This window comes from Pagrus pagrus (genome assembly GCF_965226575.1).
Source record: "Pagrus pagrus genome assembly, chromosome: 10".
Taxonomy (NCBI): domain Eukaryota; kingdom Metazoa; phylum Chordata; class Actinopteri; order Spariformes; family Sparidae; genus Pagrus; species Pagrus pagrus.
The window spans coordinates 8451986-8470531 of record NC_140194.1 but is presented as its reverse complement, the minus strand read 5'-3'; the positions used below and the strand labels follow the sequence as shown (position 1 = coordinate 8470531).

At 43.9% G+C, this 18546-nt stretch overlaps 1 protein-coding gene across 7 annotated transcripts in view; it reads left to right on the top strand.

Moving 5' to 3' along the window:
- Window positions 1–18546, top strand: part of pclob (piccolo presynaptic cytomatrix protein b) — a 61891-nt gene that overhangs the window by 29152 nt on the left and 14193 nt on the right. For 5 of the 7 annotated variants that reach the window (XM_084364352.1, XM_084364353.1, XM_084364354.1 and 2 more), the window contains exons 13-24: window positions 3–6849; window positions 7359–8926; window positions 9055–9320; window positions 9690–10518; window positions 10667–11717; window positions 13684–13752; window positions 14090–14116; window positions 15708–15796; window positions 15933–16008; window positions 16107–16232; window positions 18148–18256; window positions 18479–18546. In XM_084364352.1, the coding sequence (XP_084220478.1) occupies window positions 3–6849; window positions 7359–8926; window positions 9055–9320; window positions 9690–10518; window positions 10667–11717; window positions 13684–13752; window positions 14090–14116; window positions 15708–15796; window positions 15933–16008; window positions 16107–16232; window positions 18148–18256; window positions 18479–18546 (11125 nt within the window). The remainder of the gene's footprint in view (window positions 1–2; window positions 6850–7358; window positions 8927–9054; window positions 9321–9689; window positions 10519–10666; window positions 11718–13683; window positions 13753–14089; window positions 14117–15707; window positions 15797–15932; window positions 16009–16106; window positions 16233–18147; window positions 18257–18478) is intronic. The other 2 variants (XM_084364356.1, XM_084364357.1) reach the window with 2 other exon arrangements.

Sequence of the window (18546 nt, the reverse complement as noted above, 5' to 3'; positions counted from 1 at the left end):
AGGACCAAGATGAAACCAAGAAAGAGCCACTGAAAGAAAGAAAGGTCTCCCTTCCTACAGGGCAGGTTGAACTGGAAAACATAGTTGTCCCTGCAGCAGCTGAAAAGCCTAAATCCAAAGGAGAAGAGCATGATGAAGACCAACCCCAGATTTTACCCATATCCCAGAAACTGGAAGAGGGGCAGGTGGTTAGTGATAAAAGTAAAGATAACATAGATACCTATCCATCCATTTCAGTAAAGGAGGTGGTTACAGTTGAGAGAAGGCGCCTAAGTTTCCAAGCAATGGATGAAAGCAGTGAAAGTGAGCTCACACCCTCACCTAAAGTCCAGAGGAGAAGGCTGACGGTGACCCAAGTTTCATCCAGCAGTGAGGACATCAAAACTGAGAGTGCTGACTCCAATGCAGAAGAAGATGAAGAGTTCATCCGCAGGCAGATTATGGGTATGGGTGATGAAGAAGAAATGTCTCTTTCAGAGGATGAAAAAGATAAGGATTTGGCAAATGAAGAAGCTCTCAAGGAGACTGAACTTGATAATGCTTCAGTGATACCAAAAAGTAGCACAGATAAAGATGATTGCCCAGCCAGGATAAAAGTCCTCCTTAAAACTGACACTGCAACTACTCAAGAAGTGGCTGAAACAATACCCAGCACTACTCTAAAGAAAGCTATTCCAGTCGTGAGACAGAGACAAAGCACTGATGAAGAAGTAGAGAGCATCACAGAATCACTGTCAAAGGGATCATCTAGTGTTCAGGCATCTAGCTTTACTCCAGGATCTTCACCTACGTCAGCCTCATCTCTGGAGGAGGACAGTGACAGTAGTCCCAGTCACAGGAAAATCAGTGGGGACAAACGGCACCGTAAAGGTAAGCACAGGCAGCCAACTCAGCCTCTCCCTACCATTGAAGACTCCTCTGAAGATGAAAAGATGAGGGAAGAGGAGAAGTCTAGGAAGGACAGAGGGGAATTCAGGGCAGATGACCACCCAGTGTCTCCAACTGAAAATGCTTCCTCCTCAGAGGATCTGAGACAGGTCACAGTAATCGATGAAACCAGCAGAACGTCTGGCTCTGAGTACTCTGCCAGTATAGAATCGGAACCAGAGGCTAGGCGAGCTGTACAGAGAGGAAGTAAACCTTCACCAACAGTGATGCCGTACTTTCCCTCGGATCCATTTAAAGAAAAGGATACTGCAACAAAATCATTGAAGAGCGCTGAAGAAACATATGAGGAAATTATTCAGAAGACCATAGCTATTCCAGGGGAGAGTCCTCCTGATATTGAGCCCCTCTATGGAGGAATGGCAATAGAGGACTATCTTTATGAGTCCTTAGTTGAGGAGCCTGAGTTTAAGATTATTGTCTCTCAAGAGGAAGAACTCAAACATGATACTTCCACTGAATCTCTCAAAAAACTCAGGTCTCCAGAGGAAGTTTATGAGGAGATGATGCAGAAAAAGAGAGAACTGATGATGATAGAGCAAGAGTTTCAACAGGCCCAGACAGCCATGGAATCTTCCTCATCAGGTGCTTCAGTCACTGGGCCTTCATCAGTTGCTGAGACCTGTGTGGTGACCATACCCACAGAAGAGACATCTATCACCGGGCAAACTGACATGCCCCTTAAAGGCACTGAAACTCTAGGCGAAGTGCCAGAGAAGAAAAAGAAACGACCAGCTCCTCCACGCCCCTCTGAACCTCCTAAGCGCTCTGAGGTCCCTGTTGTTCCCAGTATGCCTAGTGGATCTATAGGTTTTGTTAGGCCTATGGTTCCTCAAGATCCTGCACTCAGAAAGGCATTGTTCCCTATACCAGACCTCAAGATCACCCAGTGTTCATCTGGGGAGGAAGAGGATGACAGTCTTGCAGATGAGTACGGTGTTGGCATTTCCTCGGACATTACACCCAGTGATGATTCTGAGACTAAAGAAGATCCGTCCACAAGTCCACCTTTGTCTGAAATTGTTGAGATGGAACCTATCTGTGTGGTCTGTGAAATTCCTGAGCCAAAACCTATTCCAACTCCAATATCAGCCCCAGAACTAACCACTACACCTTCCCCTGTATCACCAGTGTCACCTCCAACTTCACCAGCCACTCCAGATTCCAGTTTGGCTTCTAATGCTACATCTTCATCCTCATTCCAGGCTCAAACACCTCTGTCACCAGATTCAACTCCACTGTCTACACCAACACCGCCAACTTCATCTGTAACCCAATCACCTCCAGAGATCTCACCACCATCACCTGCCACAGCTGCAGTCTCTCGCCCCACTCCAAGCACAGTTATAGTTACAATACCAGATGTGGTGTCAGATCCCTCCAAAGCTAAAACAACTGCTGTCGGTCAAGCTTCTACAACTGATGTTGCAACTCCAATACTAGTGGGGATGTCTACTCATGTACCTGTTGTGGTTCAAATGCCCGACTTGGTTTCATCTCCATCTCAGGAGCCTATTGAGGCTCCAGCTGTTATACAGGTCTCAGCACCATCTCCGACACCTGTTGTTGTCTCAGCTCGACCTACAGTCGTAGTTGCAGCTACACCTGTTGCAGTCTCTACTCCAGCTTCAGCCCAAGTTGTTCCTGCTTCTGTCACTCTGGCCTCATGCCCTGGGCCAGTCATAGTTCAGATGCCTGACCTGGTTTCAACTACATCTCCAATCTGTGCACAATCCCCACTACCAGTCTCAGCACTCGTATCTACCCCAGCTCAAGTACAAGCCAAAGTGGTGCACTCAGTCCCTGTACAACCAGGTGTCTCCTCTGTGAGCCCAGTAGTAGTCCCAACTTTGACTCAAACAGCCCAGGTTCCTGCACCAGCCCCAGCATCAACTACTATTGTTAAAAAGAAGGTCCCACCCCCTCCACCCCCTCGGTCTACTTCAGTGTCATTACCTGAGCCTAATACAGAGCTGCCACACGTAAGGACTGTTCAGCAAGTCACCCCTACTGTGACCACCACTGTAGCTACAGGAACCACTGTGGCTGGTCAACCAATGCAGTCTGTAGCTGTGGATATACAGCCAAGAATGGAAGAAATGCAACCAGATAATGTGGCTGTACCTCAAATAGTGACCCCAACCAGACAAGGGCATGTAGTCATCATAGTGCCCAGTATGGAAAACAGATCTCTGCATGGACAAATCCCACAAGACAGAGCTAGTACAGGGCCAATTGCTTCCACTCTTTCTGGGCCATTAACTAGTCAAATAGCCACACGCCCTGTTTCGGATATACCCAGCACAGACACAGCTTCACTATCCATGAAAGTGTCAGCAGTGCCAGTGGCTTCAGCTCCACCACTTCCACCTAAACCAATGGTAGGGGCAAAGGTTACAGACACAGTAGAAATACCTGTAGCAGATACACCTCCACCACATCCTGCTACTTTACCGAAGCCAACTGTTCATTCAAAGCCCCCAGTACCCACTGTGCTGACGATTGCTACAGCAACAGTAGTAGATGTTGTTGTTTCAACAACTGGCCCCAGTCAAACCGCCAAGCCTCCACCACCCATACCACCCAAGCCTATATCAATTCCAGCAGGACTGGTTTTCAGCCACAAGCCAGGAGAGAGTGTCAAGCCACCTCCTTATGTGGTCCCCAAAGCTGCAACACTGCCCAGGACCAAAGAACCTCCAAATGCTCTGTCACTTACCCTGACACGACCTGTGGAGTCTAAGTCGGGTGCAGCATCTCCTAAGTCACCTTTGTCTCCCAGACATGCCAAATGTTTGCAAACCTATGTTGTGATAACCCTTCCATCGGAGCTTAGCTCACCACCAGAAGGAATAACAGTCCAGGCACCTGTAAGACGAGGCTCCATCCCATCTACAAAAGTGGCAGAGGTACGGGCCACACCTTCAGAGCAGAAGACACCCACTGAGGCATTCTCAGCACAGGCAACAATTAGGAGAGCCTCTGTCCCCACTGTAAGGCATCCGCCTCCTATACAAATAGTTCCAACTGTGGCGGTACAGCAAGTGACACCCCCTGAAATAGTAACTGCTAAAGTGCAAGCCTCTGTGCCTTCTGTAGTGCAACCATCATCATCTGTGGATGACACCATAGTGTCATCAGGTCAGGACTTTATTCAGGCACATAGTGTGCCTCCTCCAATTAAGAAACCGTATGTGCAACAGCAGCAACAACAACAACAACCAATTACTCAGCCACTGCCACCACCTACAACAATATCTGAGGTCATCGCAATGCCCACAGAACCAAAGATACTTATTCAACCACTAACAGTCCAAGCCACAGCAAGAGCACAGGCTATACCATCTGTTGCTCAGCATCCAGACATAGCCTCAGAAGTCATAACAATTCCACCAGAGGTTTCAGCTGAAGCACTAATTCCTCATGCCCTGATACCAACAGTACCTGTACTGCCACAGCCTCGGACAGATGTTGTCACTGTACCATTACAGCCTGAGGTACCTGTAAGTGGGTTAGTTCCCCAAGATAGACCAGCTGGAGTCCCCTCAACTGTTATTTATCCACAAGTTGGAACTCAAATAGAAATGCTACAAAAGGAACAGGATATGCCTACTGATGTCATTGCCACTGATGCAGTTATAATAAGATCACCAATACCAGAAGTGAGTCAGCAAATTCCTGTTCAACAGCAACATGTGGTAGTTGAAGGTTTTGACAATACTCACATCATTGCTGAAGTCACATCAGTACCACAAACTGTTCAGCCTTTAGAAGTTTTGCCTTTATTTACAGATCAACTATCCACACAGCAACCACTTATTGTACAAACTACAACATTTGAATTACCTACAGAGGTTATTACAACAGACTCAACTGCTAGGATACCAGGAGTAGCAACAGTATTTCCAGTACCTCATCCTCTACCTGTAGTAGCCCAAGACACACCTGAAAGAGTTAAGTTAATGCCAGTCACTACAGATGGGAAGATGACATATTCTACAATTGGTGAAGTATCACCTGTTGTGATGGAAGTCCAACAAATGACAAGGCAGCCAGAAGTACCACATGTAACTTATATCCCACAAGTCTATGGAGCACCGACATCCTCAGTCACGCCACATTCAACACCCCCAGTGGAGGTCATAGCATTACATCCTGAATGCGAAACACCCAGAGAAATTCTAACAAACATTGATGTAAGAAGACCTTCAATAACATCATCAGTTATGCAGCCCCAGACAGTGGCTGGGATGCCAGTTGGAGTTATTACCACTGAGGAAACCACCAGTAGGAGAAGGACATCTATATCATCTATAGTACAGCCACCATACACTACAAGTGAGATATTTACCTATCCCACAGAGTATGAAATGCCAGCACAGGTGGTTACAACTGAAGCCTTTGCTGCCACCAGGAGAGCATCCATAACCATGCAGCACCCACTACCGTCACAGATAATAAACATGCCAGCTGAAAGAGATGTTCCATTTGATGGCCATGCTTCTCAGGTGCCCTACGGGAGAGAGTCTATTCCTTCAACAGAGCAAAGACCACAGGTATTAACTTATTCATCGGAATATGATCGTCCTCTGGAGATAATAACCACTGAGGCATACACCAGGAGAACCTCAGTACCCACTGCACATGACATTCCTCAGGGTGTATCTGTGGCTCCAGTCACCATCACTAAAATTCAGCAAGAGTCTATTGAGAGCCAAGAGATTAGAGGACCAGAAAAGGTGGTCTCCAGCATGAGTCACATGTATTCTTCTTCAATTTCCACCTCAGGCCAGCCTCCTGAAAGCCTGCCTAGCCTGGTCACTCAGGTGGTCACCACTGAGGTCCAGAGGACCACTGTTTCTGTTGTCCATGAAAGACTTCCACAGGTCCCTCCACCCAGTGTAGCAATCACTATACAGCCAGATGTAGCTAAAGTCCAACCTCTGCCAAAACAGAATGGGAAGATAATCTACCCTGGTGACGTTATCGATTTACGTACCATGAAGGTTGGCGTAAAGATGACTGAACAAGGCATGGACCTGACACCACCTGAGTCATGTCGACAGTCTTTTTCAAGTGATTCTAGTGGCCGTCAAATCACAGCAGTGCAACCTGAGATTGTAAATCTTAGTGCAGAGATCACCCCTGCAACCACACTGTCAGTTGTCTCTGACAGCATCACAATAGTCACATGTACCGCCACCATTGCCTCATATAAAAACACTCCAGCAGAGAAACCACTTGATTTACAGGGACCTGTTACATCCTTGCCTCTGCCTCTCACCACATACAAACCATTTGAACCGCTGGCACAGATTGTATACAGACCTGTGAACTCCCAGGCTGTAGTCAGTGCTGTAGTACCCACAGCTCAAGACATACCCATTAATCTTTCCTATGGAGTGTCCCCAGGGGGCAAACAGCCCACTACATTAGTCCCAGCAGCTATCAGCAATGGAGGTCCTATCCTTTCTCTAGAGGCTACAGGAGCCATGGATCTATCAAACTATAGACCAGTGAGAGCTATGGTAGCTTTGTCTGGCACAAGCCCAGGAGTGGTGACCACTGTTGTAGAAGATGATGGGACTCCAGTAGACCTTACAGCTGGAAGGAGGAACGTGTGCTGTGATGTCATTTACAAACTACCATTTACTGGAAGCTGCAGAACACAGCCTCCAGTCACAGCCCAGCCGGACAACCGTTTTGGCTATAGAGATGACCACTACCAATATGATAATGCTGGAATGTATGGTATCAAAGGCATGAATGGTATAAAAGCCTCAATGTCTGAGACCAACCTGACAGAGGCAGGACTGTTCTCCTACGATCCCAAGAATGACCAAGATTATCTTCGTGGACCTACAGATGACGCTATAGACCTTACTGCTGCCAAACTTTCTGCTGGTAAGTATCTACTTGTTTGCAGGTTTTTTATTACCATCCTCTACGCTTGCTTTATGGGCTTGAATTTGATTGGTTTAATAGATTTGAAATGTTTATTTACAAAGTACTTCTTGTCTTTAACTTTTATTAAGTTAAATAATTTGCTTACTGAAGACATGTTTGTTTGTTTTTCTTTTAAGTTAATTATTAATTTATGCTTTCCTGTAATTGTTTGATTTGCGTTGCTCTTTAATATGCATGTTTTCTTGTACTCTAAGTATTAACGCCTGTTTTGGTTTGGTTTTTTTTTTTCCTTTTGTCTTCATACAGATGCATGTGTGTGCCTGCGTGTGCTTCCTCAATATTTTGGTTTTGCATCTTGCTAACCAAAATGACTACAGATGTGCATGTGCAATGGGAGACTGTAAATCCAAAATTGCATGACTCTCAATTCATATACATACAGCATGTTTTTACCCGAAATTATAATGTATCTGATTAAGTAAAATCTATATCCTTGATTGTGGCAGGTAAAGCTCTAGACTACACTAGCAAATCTCCTGGAGGCTACACTGGGATGACTACAGCTCCATACTCCCAGGTCCCTGCAGCTGGGTTTGGTGTAAATAGTGTTCTAAGAACCTCAGATGGAATAGTTTACTCCTCAGTTGCTGCACCAGTTCCATCCACCTATGCAATTACAACTCAACCAGGCTCGATCTTTAGCACTACCTTAACACCTACATCTACAGTCCAGAACCAGTCGTTGCCGCACCCATATGGTTTCATCCCCAGTACAGACCCAGGGCAGATAATTCCTTATGACACAGGGATACCTAAGGAGCTTCTACCCACTGCGTTGGCTGACATCATAACAGGCTATCCAGACATGTATTCAGACACCACACTTGAGGCAATTGCTGCCTCTCTGGATGCCTTAGCTTCCTCCCCAATATTCCCTGGCTTAGACAACACCAAGATGGCCCAGTATCAGATGGAGAGGGAGTTTCTCGAGCTGGAGAAGCTTAAGCAGCTTTGTCTTGCTGAGGAGCTGGAGTGGGAGAGACAGGAGATCCAACGTTACCGTGAACAGGAGCAGCTTATGGTCCAAAGGGAGCTTGAGGAGCTCCAGGCCTTGAAACAGCAGCTCCTTCTGCAGCAAGAGGAAGAGCATCATGCCCACATGGTGGCCCAGCAGGAGACGTATGCCCAGCAGAAAGAACAGTTGCAGCAAATTCAACAACTCCAACTGCAACTCCAGCGCCAGTTAGATGAGCACTATGGTAGCACTGGTACCACAGGGAACCTACTAGATGCTAAATATGCAGGGGTAGGGGACAGTGGCCAATACTGGCCTGTCAAAGACGAGTCTACAATTCCATCTATTGGGACACAGTTTGATGAAAGTCAGGACCAGCTTAATCTAGTAAGGAAGCTTCAAGCTGATCAGGACACAGGGAAAAAAATAATTGATAGTGGAGTGCAGACAGATGATGAAGACTCAGCAGAGAAGCAGCATGTAGGAAGGAGAAAGAAGAATAAGAGAAATGTTGAAAGCTCAGCTCAAACTGATGATGAGGACCAAGATGAATGGGACGCTCCCACAAAAGCTCGACGACGCTCTCGAAAACATAGCAGCGAGGGAAAACAAGGCTCCAAGGTTTCTAGCATTGCTATCCAGACAGTGGCCGAGATATCTGTCCAGACTGACCACTCTGGAACTATCAAACGACCCACTGTCCAGATGGACACTAAGGTAGAAATCATCAAGCATATCTCAGCTCCAGAGAACTCTCAGAGAGGTGGCAGTCTGAGCTGTCAGACAGACTCAGACAGAAGGCAAACACCCATTGAGGTGGGCTACAGCACACACCTAACAGCAGATGTCCCCTCTAAGTCTAAAGTCTTCTACAACCAAGTCTCCCCTCTGTCACCGGAAAAATCACTTGGAGGGCAGAGGATGCTGACTGCTGATCCAACGAGATTTTCCTCTGGCCCTCGCACATTGAAGGCTGGTCAGAAGTCTCTGTCTGATCCTAAATCCCTTAGTCCTTCCACAGAAGACCGGATGGGTGGATACTATGCAGACAGCTATTCAGTAAGTCATAGCAGAATATAATTGGGACAAATTTGAACTCTCTTATCATTATTGATAATTCTGTGTTTTTAATTTTCCTTTTTTTTATTCAGTGATTGACAGATTTATCATTTGTTTTCGTGTTCTAGGGCCGAGGTTCTCCCTCTGGTACAGGTAAGAAGGTAAAGCGGACTCTGCCAGACCCCCCTCCCGAAGATGACTCTTTGACAGGACGGTCAGGCTACAGCACCAACTCTGCTCGTCGGCGTCTTGCCCGTAGTACAACAATGGCCCGGGCTAAGATCCTGCAGGACATTGACAAGGAGCTTGATCTGGTGGAGAGAGAATCTTCTAAACTTCGCAAGAAACAGGCTGAGCTAGATGAAGAGGAAAAGGAGATTGATGCTAAGCTACGGTGAGATTCTAAAGATTAACTCAATTTGGCTTGAGCTTTTGTTCAAACCCTTTGACATCAATTCAAACAAATAATGTTAGTAACCAATCAATGTCATGAATTGATTACATCCGATATTCTTGCATCCGTCCCTCTCATGCAATCATTATTCCTAATTCATCTGCATAATTCCCCTCTTACCTTGATAGCTTATGGGCTAAAAGGCTGCCTTGACATCACTCAGTGAGACCTCTCCACACTCACACATAGTAAAAGGTACCAATGTGTGGGAACCCAAAACATTAATTGCCTCTTTGGTTGTAATTTTATTCGAATTGTTAGTGCTAAAATTGTAAAACAGTATGTACCCTTTATTTCTTATAATTGTAGGTACCTGGAGATGGGTATCAACCGACGTAAGGAAGCCTTGCTGAAGGAAAGAGAGAAGAGAGAGAGAGCCTATCTCCAGGGGGTGGCAGAGGAAAGAGACTACATGTCAGACAGTGAGGTTAGCAACATCCGAGAAGCCAGGGGTGATGGCCTGGAGAGACCACGGACAGCTCCCCAGTCAGAGTTTGAAGAATTCATCCCCCCACAGACAGAAGCTGATTCCCAGTACAACACACTAACTAGTCCCTACTCTCATTATGCCCAATATGTTCCCCAGACCCAAACCACCAGTCACTATACCCAACAGAACTTATATCAACAGCAGTCCCTTTACCACCAACAGGTGTCTCCTTATCCAACCCTATCCCTCTCCCATGCCCAGGCTCAGCCTGGCAGCTATCAACACGCTCTGCTCTTGCAGCAGGGAAAGCAGCGTCAAACCACCCTCTCTGATTTGGAGCCTAAGATCACCACTAGCTATGAATCGATGCGCAACCAGCCTCTGCTAATTGTGCCAGCCTCCTCAGAAAGTGGCTATGGGGTTGCTCACTTGGGGGGCAAGTATGGCAGTTTGGACTTGAGGCTAGGGCTAGAGGAGAGGAGTATGGCTTCTAGTCCCATGTCTAGCATTTCTGCTGACTCCTTTTATGCTGATATTGACCACCACAATGCCAGGAACTATGTGCTGATAGAGGACATAGGGGAGCTCACCAAGACCTCGACTGGGCTGAGCAACACCGGCTTGAGTTCTGGATTCAACCTGCCTGATAAGGAGTTGTCCAAGGCAGACAGACTACTCAGGGCAGCAGAAGTCAGGCGCACAGCAGAGGTAAATAATACATTGTTACATCATTTGCCCTGCTAATCTCCTCATGTATAACCCTGATCCCCAAAAAGTTTTGACGCTGTGTGATGAGTAAATAAAACCAAATGTGAAAATTTGCTAACCTGTTTTTCATATTAACTTTCTCTTTTAGGTGGCAGATTTTTTAGGCTCATCTCGACTTCAGGGTTATAGTAAAGGAGAAGATGACACTATGGAGGAGCCCTATGAGCTGAAGCTACTGAAGCAGCAGATCAAGCAGGAGTTCAGGCGAGGAACTGAGGGACTAGAACACTTAACAGGCCTGGGCCTGCCCCAGTATCTCCCCAGTGATAGCAGTTTTCGCCACTTTCCTAAAGGAGAAAAGTATAGCATTGGCAGGCTCACCCTTGAAAAACAAGCTGCAAAGCAACTCCCAGCCGCTGTGCTTTACCAGAAACAGATGAAGAACAAAAAAGCCCTGATAGACCCCAAGGCCATCACTAAATTTTCACCAATTCAGGAGAGTAGGGACCTGGAGCCTGACTTTGCAAGCTACATGGGATCTGGGGCCTCCTCTGTGACCAATCTGGCTGCCACAGCTAGGCTGCTTCAGGATGAGATTACATTTGGGCTAAGAAAGAACTTGTCGGAGCAGCAAAAATATCTAGGCTCCTCCCTGGGGGCCAATTTAGCTGGTTCTCTTAACCTTGGGCAGTCCCTTGGACTGGGAGCCTCAATCAGGGCCACTGCCCAGGATGATGGAACTCACCCAAGTGGCACCCGTTCTCGACCCTCATCACGGCCTTCCTCCCGCCCCTCTTCTGTCTATGGCTTGGATCTATCTATAAAACGGGACCTATCCAGCTCCTCACTTAGACTTAAGACAGAGGGAGAGGTTCTAGATGCAGCATTTGCCCCTGGGGTGGCCAGAGCAAAGCCCACCAGTTTACCTATCAGCCAAAGCCGGGGCCGCATCCCCATTGTGGCTCAGAACTCTGAGGAGGAGAGCCCTCTGAGCCCAGTGGGGCAGCCTATGGGTATGGCTAGAGCATCAGCTGGACCTTTACCTCCCATCTCTGCTGACTCCAGGGATCAATTTGGGTCTAGCCATTCCCTGCCAGAGGTACAGCAGCACATGAGGGAAGAATCTCGGACGCGTGGCTATGATCGAGACATCGCATTCATCATGGATGACTTGCAAGGCGCCATGTCTGACAGCGAAGGTAAATGGAGTCTGAGACTGTTACAGCAACTTGACTGTGTGGACCTGCTTGTCTCGCATGCTAATGCTGAGTGGTCTTACTGACTTTGTGCATTAACTGGTTCTTTCTCAACCATCAGTTCTCCAGATAATTGTTGTTGGTTGTTGGTTACTATATTTCCCTCTGTCACGGTAAATGTCACATTAGATGTTTGCATGCTATTTCCTTTCTTTTGAATGTCTTACTCACCGATACATAATACTCTAATGGCCTGAGTTTATGTATGTCACTAATCAGTTCTATCCATGTTTGTTCTGTGATTTCAACAGCATGCTTTGTCTTTTGATTTTTCAATGGCTTTACTTTATCATAGTTAAATGGTCATCCATACAATTGATATGAATAAAGTATATGGGCTTGAACTTGATTCACATATGTTAAAATTAAGGCAGCTGTATTCTTAGTGAGAGCCCAATATTTTTTTAAAATCCAAGCAATACATATTTTACAATCACCCTAAACAAAATATCTACATTGGGAGCTTTCAGTGAATACATGGTCGACCTAACACAGTCATCAATATTCATAAATACTGAGAGATTGTTGCATATAATTGCACACCTGCGTGGTTCAGAAATGTACAGGTGTAGAATATCTGAATATTTTTTGATACTTAAAAGTGAGATACCAAAAAATGACCTTTTAGTACAAGTTAACATACAAAATATAAGCTTCGTAATGTGCAAGAAATTCTTAAATGACAAAAATGATGTTAAAGTAGAACAATATAACATTTAATCATGTTCTAAAATGTTAAGTGCCTCATAAACATAACTTATAAATCATGTACAATTATGCCTGTGCATAGAGGAATATAGTTGTGTTTGGTTGATGGCATTTACAGATGCTGTATAGACTGTAGAAACCTGTAGTAAAGGATTTTTACATGAGGGTATGACGAGGAGTGTCTAGGGATTCTCTTATTCTTTTTTCCAGCCCCTCCTCCACCAATCTCCAGAGCAAAACACTGTTTTTGTGAGAAGTAGGCCATCGCCTCAGAAAAAAGTGTATTTCCTTTCTCAGGCACCCTTTCAGCTAACAACTAGCAGCAGGAGGTTTAAAGGAATACTGCTGAATCATGGGTGTCTGGATGCACTTCAGTGTTGTGCAGTCTAGGCATTCACTTTGTGTAGTTGCTTCTCTATAACTCATGGCAAGTCAGTGACACACACCCATCAATTTAAGTGAAATCTAATTTGCAGGAGATTTTATTTTAACCCGAATTGCAATGCAACGTCTTTCTCTCAAGGACAACCATGCAGTAACGTGTAATGTTTAAAATTACATTTAGCATCGTATTATTGTGTCTCATCTGTGTTATGTTAACTGTATGTCTTTGTTTTTGTATATCTTTAATTTTCTATCTGTATCTGATTTTGCATCCTTGCATGTTGTGCAATACATACGTTTTCCATTTCCATCTTAATAAAGTGAATGTTTTCTGCTTGTTGGGTGTTGCTGTGGATGTCTCATTAATATGTGAGATGTCTATGTCCCCTCGGGATTGACAGCCACTATTGACATGTACTATCTCCATCTCTATAAATGTGGGATTGGTAGTGTTTCATTAGGTTAGGTAAATCCATTTCTGTAGATATCAATATGCCATATGAAAAGTCATTATTCTTAAGATTTAATTAGATTTAGCATATTCAGCAGAAACATGTACATTTGGACAGTGAAATACAAAGCTATAAAATGTCAGTGGCTGTTGCAAAACACTGAGTAGAACAAAGTCTAAGAGGGTTTTTTTGCCATCCACATTGATTTTCAGATACCTATCAAAATGCCTAATACTAACAAATATGTTTAGCAATTTTTAGCTTTGTTTCTGGACCATTTACAAAGGATTGGTATAGTTAAATTCTTGATAAGAAGGTGATATGTCTCCTGACCCCATGTAAGTGTCCGTCTGCCTTGATTACAGCACTAAGTGAATCCATGCTGGCTTTGAACAGAGATGAGGCCAGAATCTTTCATGAAAGTATCAGACACGGTAGAGTATTTTACAGTACTAGTTTAAAAAGACCTTACTTCAATGGTACTACTATGGCTCAAGCTTACATTAATTGATAGATGGCTTTTTTCCCTAAAATGTATTTTATATGTTTTTCACAATGCTTTTGCTTAAATCTGTAAACTGTCTGACAGGCTCCTAGTGTCAGACTTTCAGTAGTTTCAAGCATGTATCTTACATTGACTACCGCTTTCAGTGCATGTGCTGAAGTATTCTCACAATACAAATCTAGTCTTGAGTAGTTCCTGTAGTTTGTTAGAGTAATGAAAATATGTTGAACGCCTTTCTGAAAAAAACATATAACTTTGTACCCCAGCTGGAGGCCCAAACTGGAATATAGAAGGTGAGACAGCATCTCAATTTCCATGTAGTTACAGTAGAGACTGTTTGCCTCCATGTCGCATATCATGGTCCTGAATCATCCACTTTCTCTGGTTGATTTTGTAAACATACCAGACTCATTCTGGAATGACCCACATCTCAACAGTATATACATGTCATTTAGCGGATCTCTAGTAGTCGACATGTCAAATCCATTCTGTAAAGAACCCCATCTCAATGACACCAGGTCTTTTTTATGTGTCATATTACTGTAGTGGCTTCAGTTATACATCATTCTGGAATGAATGCACATCACAGTGGCTCTGTGAGCATATCAGTCCCATTCGCAGTATTCATGTTCATGCACTTTTGCAAAAAAAATCACGTGTATATGTGTGATCATGCATAAGTGTTAAAATATGTTTGAATTGCTATTCAGCGCAAATATGTACAGGCAATTTTGAGAGAACTCTGAAGGTCGATGTTGCCACTTTTTACTGATTCTTGATCAGACAACTCAAATACTGATCAGAACTGATAAGTGCTCTTTAATCTAAGAAATGTAGATAGGCAACATTTACCTTCAGTAATAAATGGTCATAAGGCAGTTTCTCTTCATCATTACTGGTGCATCTCCTTGGTGGAATTAGATCATTGATAATACAAAGAGACGTTTGGCAGATCTGCGCACATTCTATCCTTAGTGACAATTTATTGAACACCAAAGTGATGACTCACATTTCTAATGGAGCACATTCCCCACCAACCTGCTTTGTTACCATGGCTTTAGATCATTTTTTACTTTTTAGATGCTTAAATTTTTGTGAGCTTTGCAATAATTATGCTAAATGTGTGCCGCCAGAAGACATCTAATATCAGTCAGACGTTGCATATCATGCTTAAAACGTGTTCATGTCTGGTGAGCTTTTTTTTTTTTTTTTTGGGAAGGGAGGGGGATAGTACAGTATCTCACAAATACATTAAATAGTTCATTACCACTTGACAGTTATTAAGCTTTTAATCATAAACCAAAAGGTACAGTGGAAGTGATACTTATTATTATTATTAGAAGAAGAATAAAAACACACAATGGGACAACTCCAACCCACAGTGTTGTGGCTAAAATTATTAGATATCACAATATATATTTATATATATTTCCGGGCTTCTTTTAAGAACTATGATTCATAAAAAGTATCTATGAAAATGTGGAGCCCTTACACTCAGACGGGGAGCATTGCATGGTATCAAAAGCATGCCAAACCTAAAATGCTCTTTGAAATTTTACTCATCCTTCATTCAGTGTTTGCAGTAATCATTTGATCCCACAGACGGGTCGGATAGAGTGGAACAGAGTTTATACTTCTCTGCTTTCACCTATCCAATCAGGACAGATCGAAGATCTTCCTGCTTTTGAGCAAAGGGGGATGGATGTGAGACACACTTTATGATGCACACTAGAGACTTTAGTCAAAGCTTCGTTGAAAGATTGATCTCTGCCTAAATTACACAATTTACCTTGTGTAAAGCAGAGATTTATCAAGTTGTCAGGGATACAGCAGGTGTGTGCTTGTGTGTGCATGGCTTTTAAACCACTTACTCTCCCTGCCTAGCCTATCATCTGAGGAGAGAGGACACAGATTGGTTTGATAAGCCAAGGGAAGGGCATCCGCAGAGCGGAAGCATGTCAGACAGGAGACAGGTGAGATCCAAGCTGACAACATTCACCTGCACACTGTGATGTTTTCTTACTTGGATTTTCGACATGTAAACCTGAGATGTTTCCTGAAGGGAAACCTCTTTCCTTCATGCTCTAAATTCCTTCAAATCTCCCTCAGATGAAACTGGTCCCTTATAACTTCCCTCACACTCGCATCAAGCTTAAGAGAGACCTGAAGGACACCAGTGTGTCAGGTAAGGCAAACACAAACATATCATACAGTGATTGTGCACACAATTATTTCCTATCACGGCTTTACTAATTAGGATTTGTATGTTTACTTTCCCCTCAGGGAATGGACTTGGGATCCGTGTGGTGGGTGGTAAGGAGATTCCAGGGAGTCGAGGAGAGATTGGAGCGTACATTGCCAAGGTTACCCCTGGCGGCGCGGCCGAGCAAACAGGAAAAGTTGTTGAGGGTAAGAGGAGAATGAGAAAAGGAAATGGTATAAATTAGTTTTTATCTTTTGAAAGGAAAAAGCCCCGGAAAAATAATGTATAAGTGTAAAAAGAATATCATTTCGAAGGCCTGGAAGATAAACAGTGTTAAGGCATCTTTAAGCTATCAGAGCCATGTGAGCCTCCAGTAAAAATCTCTGCCTAAATCACTGAATTCCAGATGGAGATGTGAGCGGCTGCTGTAGCCTTCTGTGTTGTGGTCTGTCACGTCTCATTCCCTGACACATCGCATCCAAACACAGAAAAAAGCCTGTCAACTCAACCCTCCACAGCACTGGGCTATGTTAGTCATTAGGCTATATTTAGCTTCAGAGACACAAACCCACAATGGCAGGCATTGGAGAACACACACACACACACACACACACACACACACACACACACACACACACACACACACACACACACACACACACACACACACACACACACACACACACACACACACACACACACACACACTCATAATCAGCTTCTGAACATTAAAAAAAATCCCCCCACAATTTGTACTTTATTAGAATTTTCAAAGGATTGATCTCCTCATGTTTATTATTTGGACAGAGAAGTGTAATGTTATAATTCCCGCTGTTTGAGGATATTTTTAGGAAGGAATTGGTTCTAGTTTCTCTCTTCAATGGGAGCTCCACCATGGGGACCGCCATGACTTTGCTACTGCACGAGGGAGGGAGCGAAGGACAGATCATCTCATGTATTTCTTCTTCCGTATCTGGTCTGATGTATTTCATCCTTTTTTATTTTTTGTTTTGAAATAATACAATAGGACGTGTTGGACTGGGCTTCGTTTTCATGACATTAATACTAAGCAGTGAAGAAATAGAAATAGCGGTCAGCTTGGCAATGTTTACTTTTCAGCGTATGCTGAATTGTTACTATGCAAATGTGATGTTTGTTTTACTGAAAGAGGATGGCAGCGGAACATGCCTTCAGGTTCAGAGAGAAATAAAGTGGGGGAGGATACGGTGAATTATATCCGGAGCAGAGGGAATAATGGCTTGTGCAGAAGGATATGGAGATATTAATTCAAGCTTCTATTGTCGCAGCAGCTGCTGAGTTGCTTCGTAAGCAGAAGTCCCATCTGAAGACCAGTTTTCAGTTGTGTAAGTGAGGCCTCATGCTGGCCTTGGGTTGGAAGTTTGAGTTTGCTGTGCACTGATTTTTATATAACATTAATAAGATACACATGTTAAAGCAACATTATGTGCCTTTTTACCTTAAAATAACAGGTAATGTAATCTGGTGAATGGTGTTTCTGTCTCAGCCACTCTGCCCCCCCATCACTTGTTTCTGCCCTTGTATGTAACTTCAGTGAGAGGGTAGGAGCTCAGTGTCACATACATGTTTACCTCGAGATACATGACGCTGTTATGATGTAAATAGTTTTGTCTGTAATTAGCACCTGTATTACATCTGACAAGATGTTGAAGACCAGGGATTTGTGTTTACCAAATCATCCAAAATGCCAATTTCTACATAATTTTGCTTTAATATTAGGTTTTGGAGTGTGTTGTTTTGTTTCACTTCTTGTCCTTCTGACCATTCTTTGTTTGAGCAAAAGCAGGACTGTGTGCAAAACCCTGCCTTTATGTTGCTGTGCTGTGTGTGTAATGCTACAATGATGCAATGTCAAAGTGGACACAAAAGCCTAATTGAAAATGAGATTATTAAAATTTTCCACTCTGTGTTTTACAAATTGAACTATTACTTCTGCTATGTGAGCATGTAGACTGCACCATCCAGACTGAGTCGTGTTCTGTATGTAGGGATCTGGTGGAATGAATTAGCCACAGGTTATAACATATTGTCTGAGAAATGTTTTATCTCTGAATCTGCATGCTTGCTTTTATCACAACACAGGAATGCAGGTGTTGGAGTGGAACGGAGTTCCTCTGACAGCAAAGACCTATGAAGAAGTGCAGTGCATTATGGGCCAGCCATGTGCCGAGGCGGAGCTCTGTGTGAGACTGTGAGTTACATCTGTCATCATTTACCCCTCTGTCCCACTGAAACTCCTACATGTTTAGTTGCAATATGGTAACTACACACCCATGTACACCTTCTCTCCTCCCTCCTCTCCCTTCTCTTCATTCCACACCCTTTCATCTGACAAATATCACTCTGTGACTGATTACTGCTAAGATACACTGGTTGATATTCCATCATAAATTTCCTGTATGGATCCAAACAGTGACCTTAATATGCTGTCTGACCCTGAGCACCCACAAGTCCTGGAGCACCATGTCCAGCTTAAGGCTG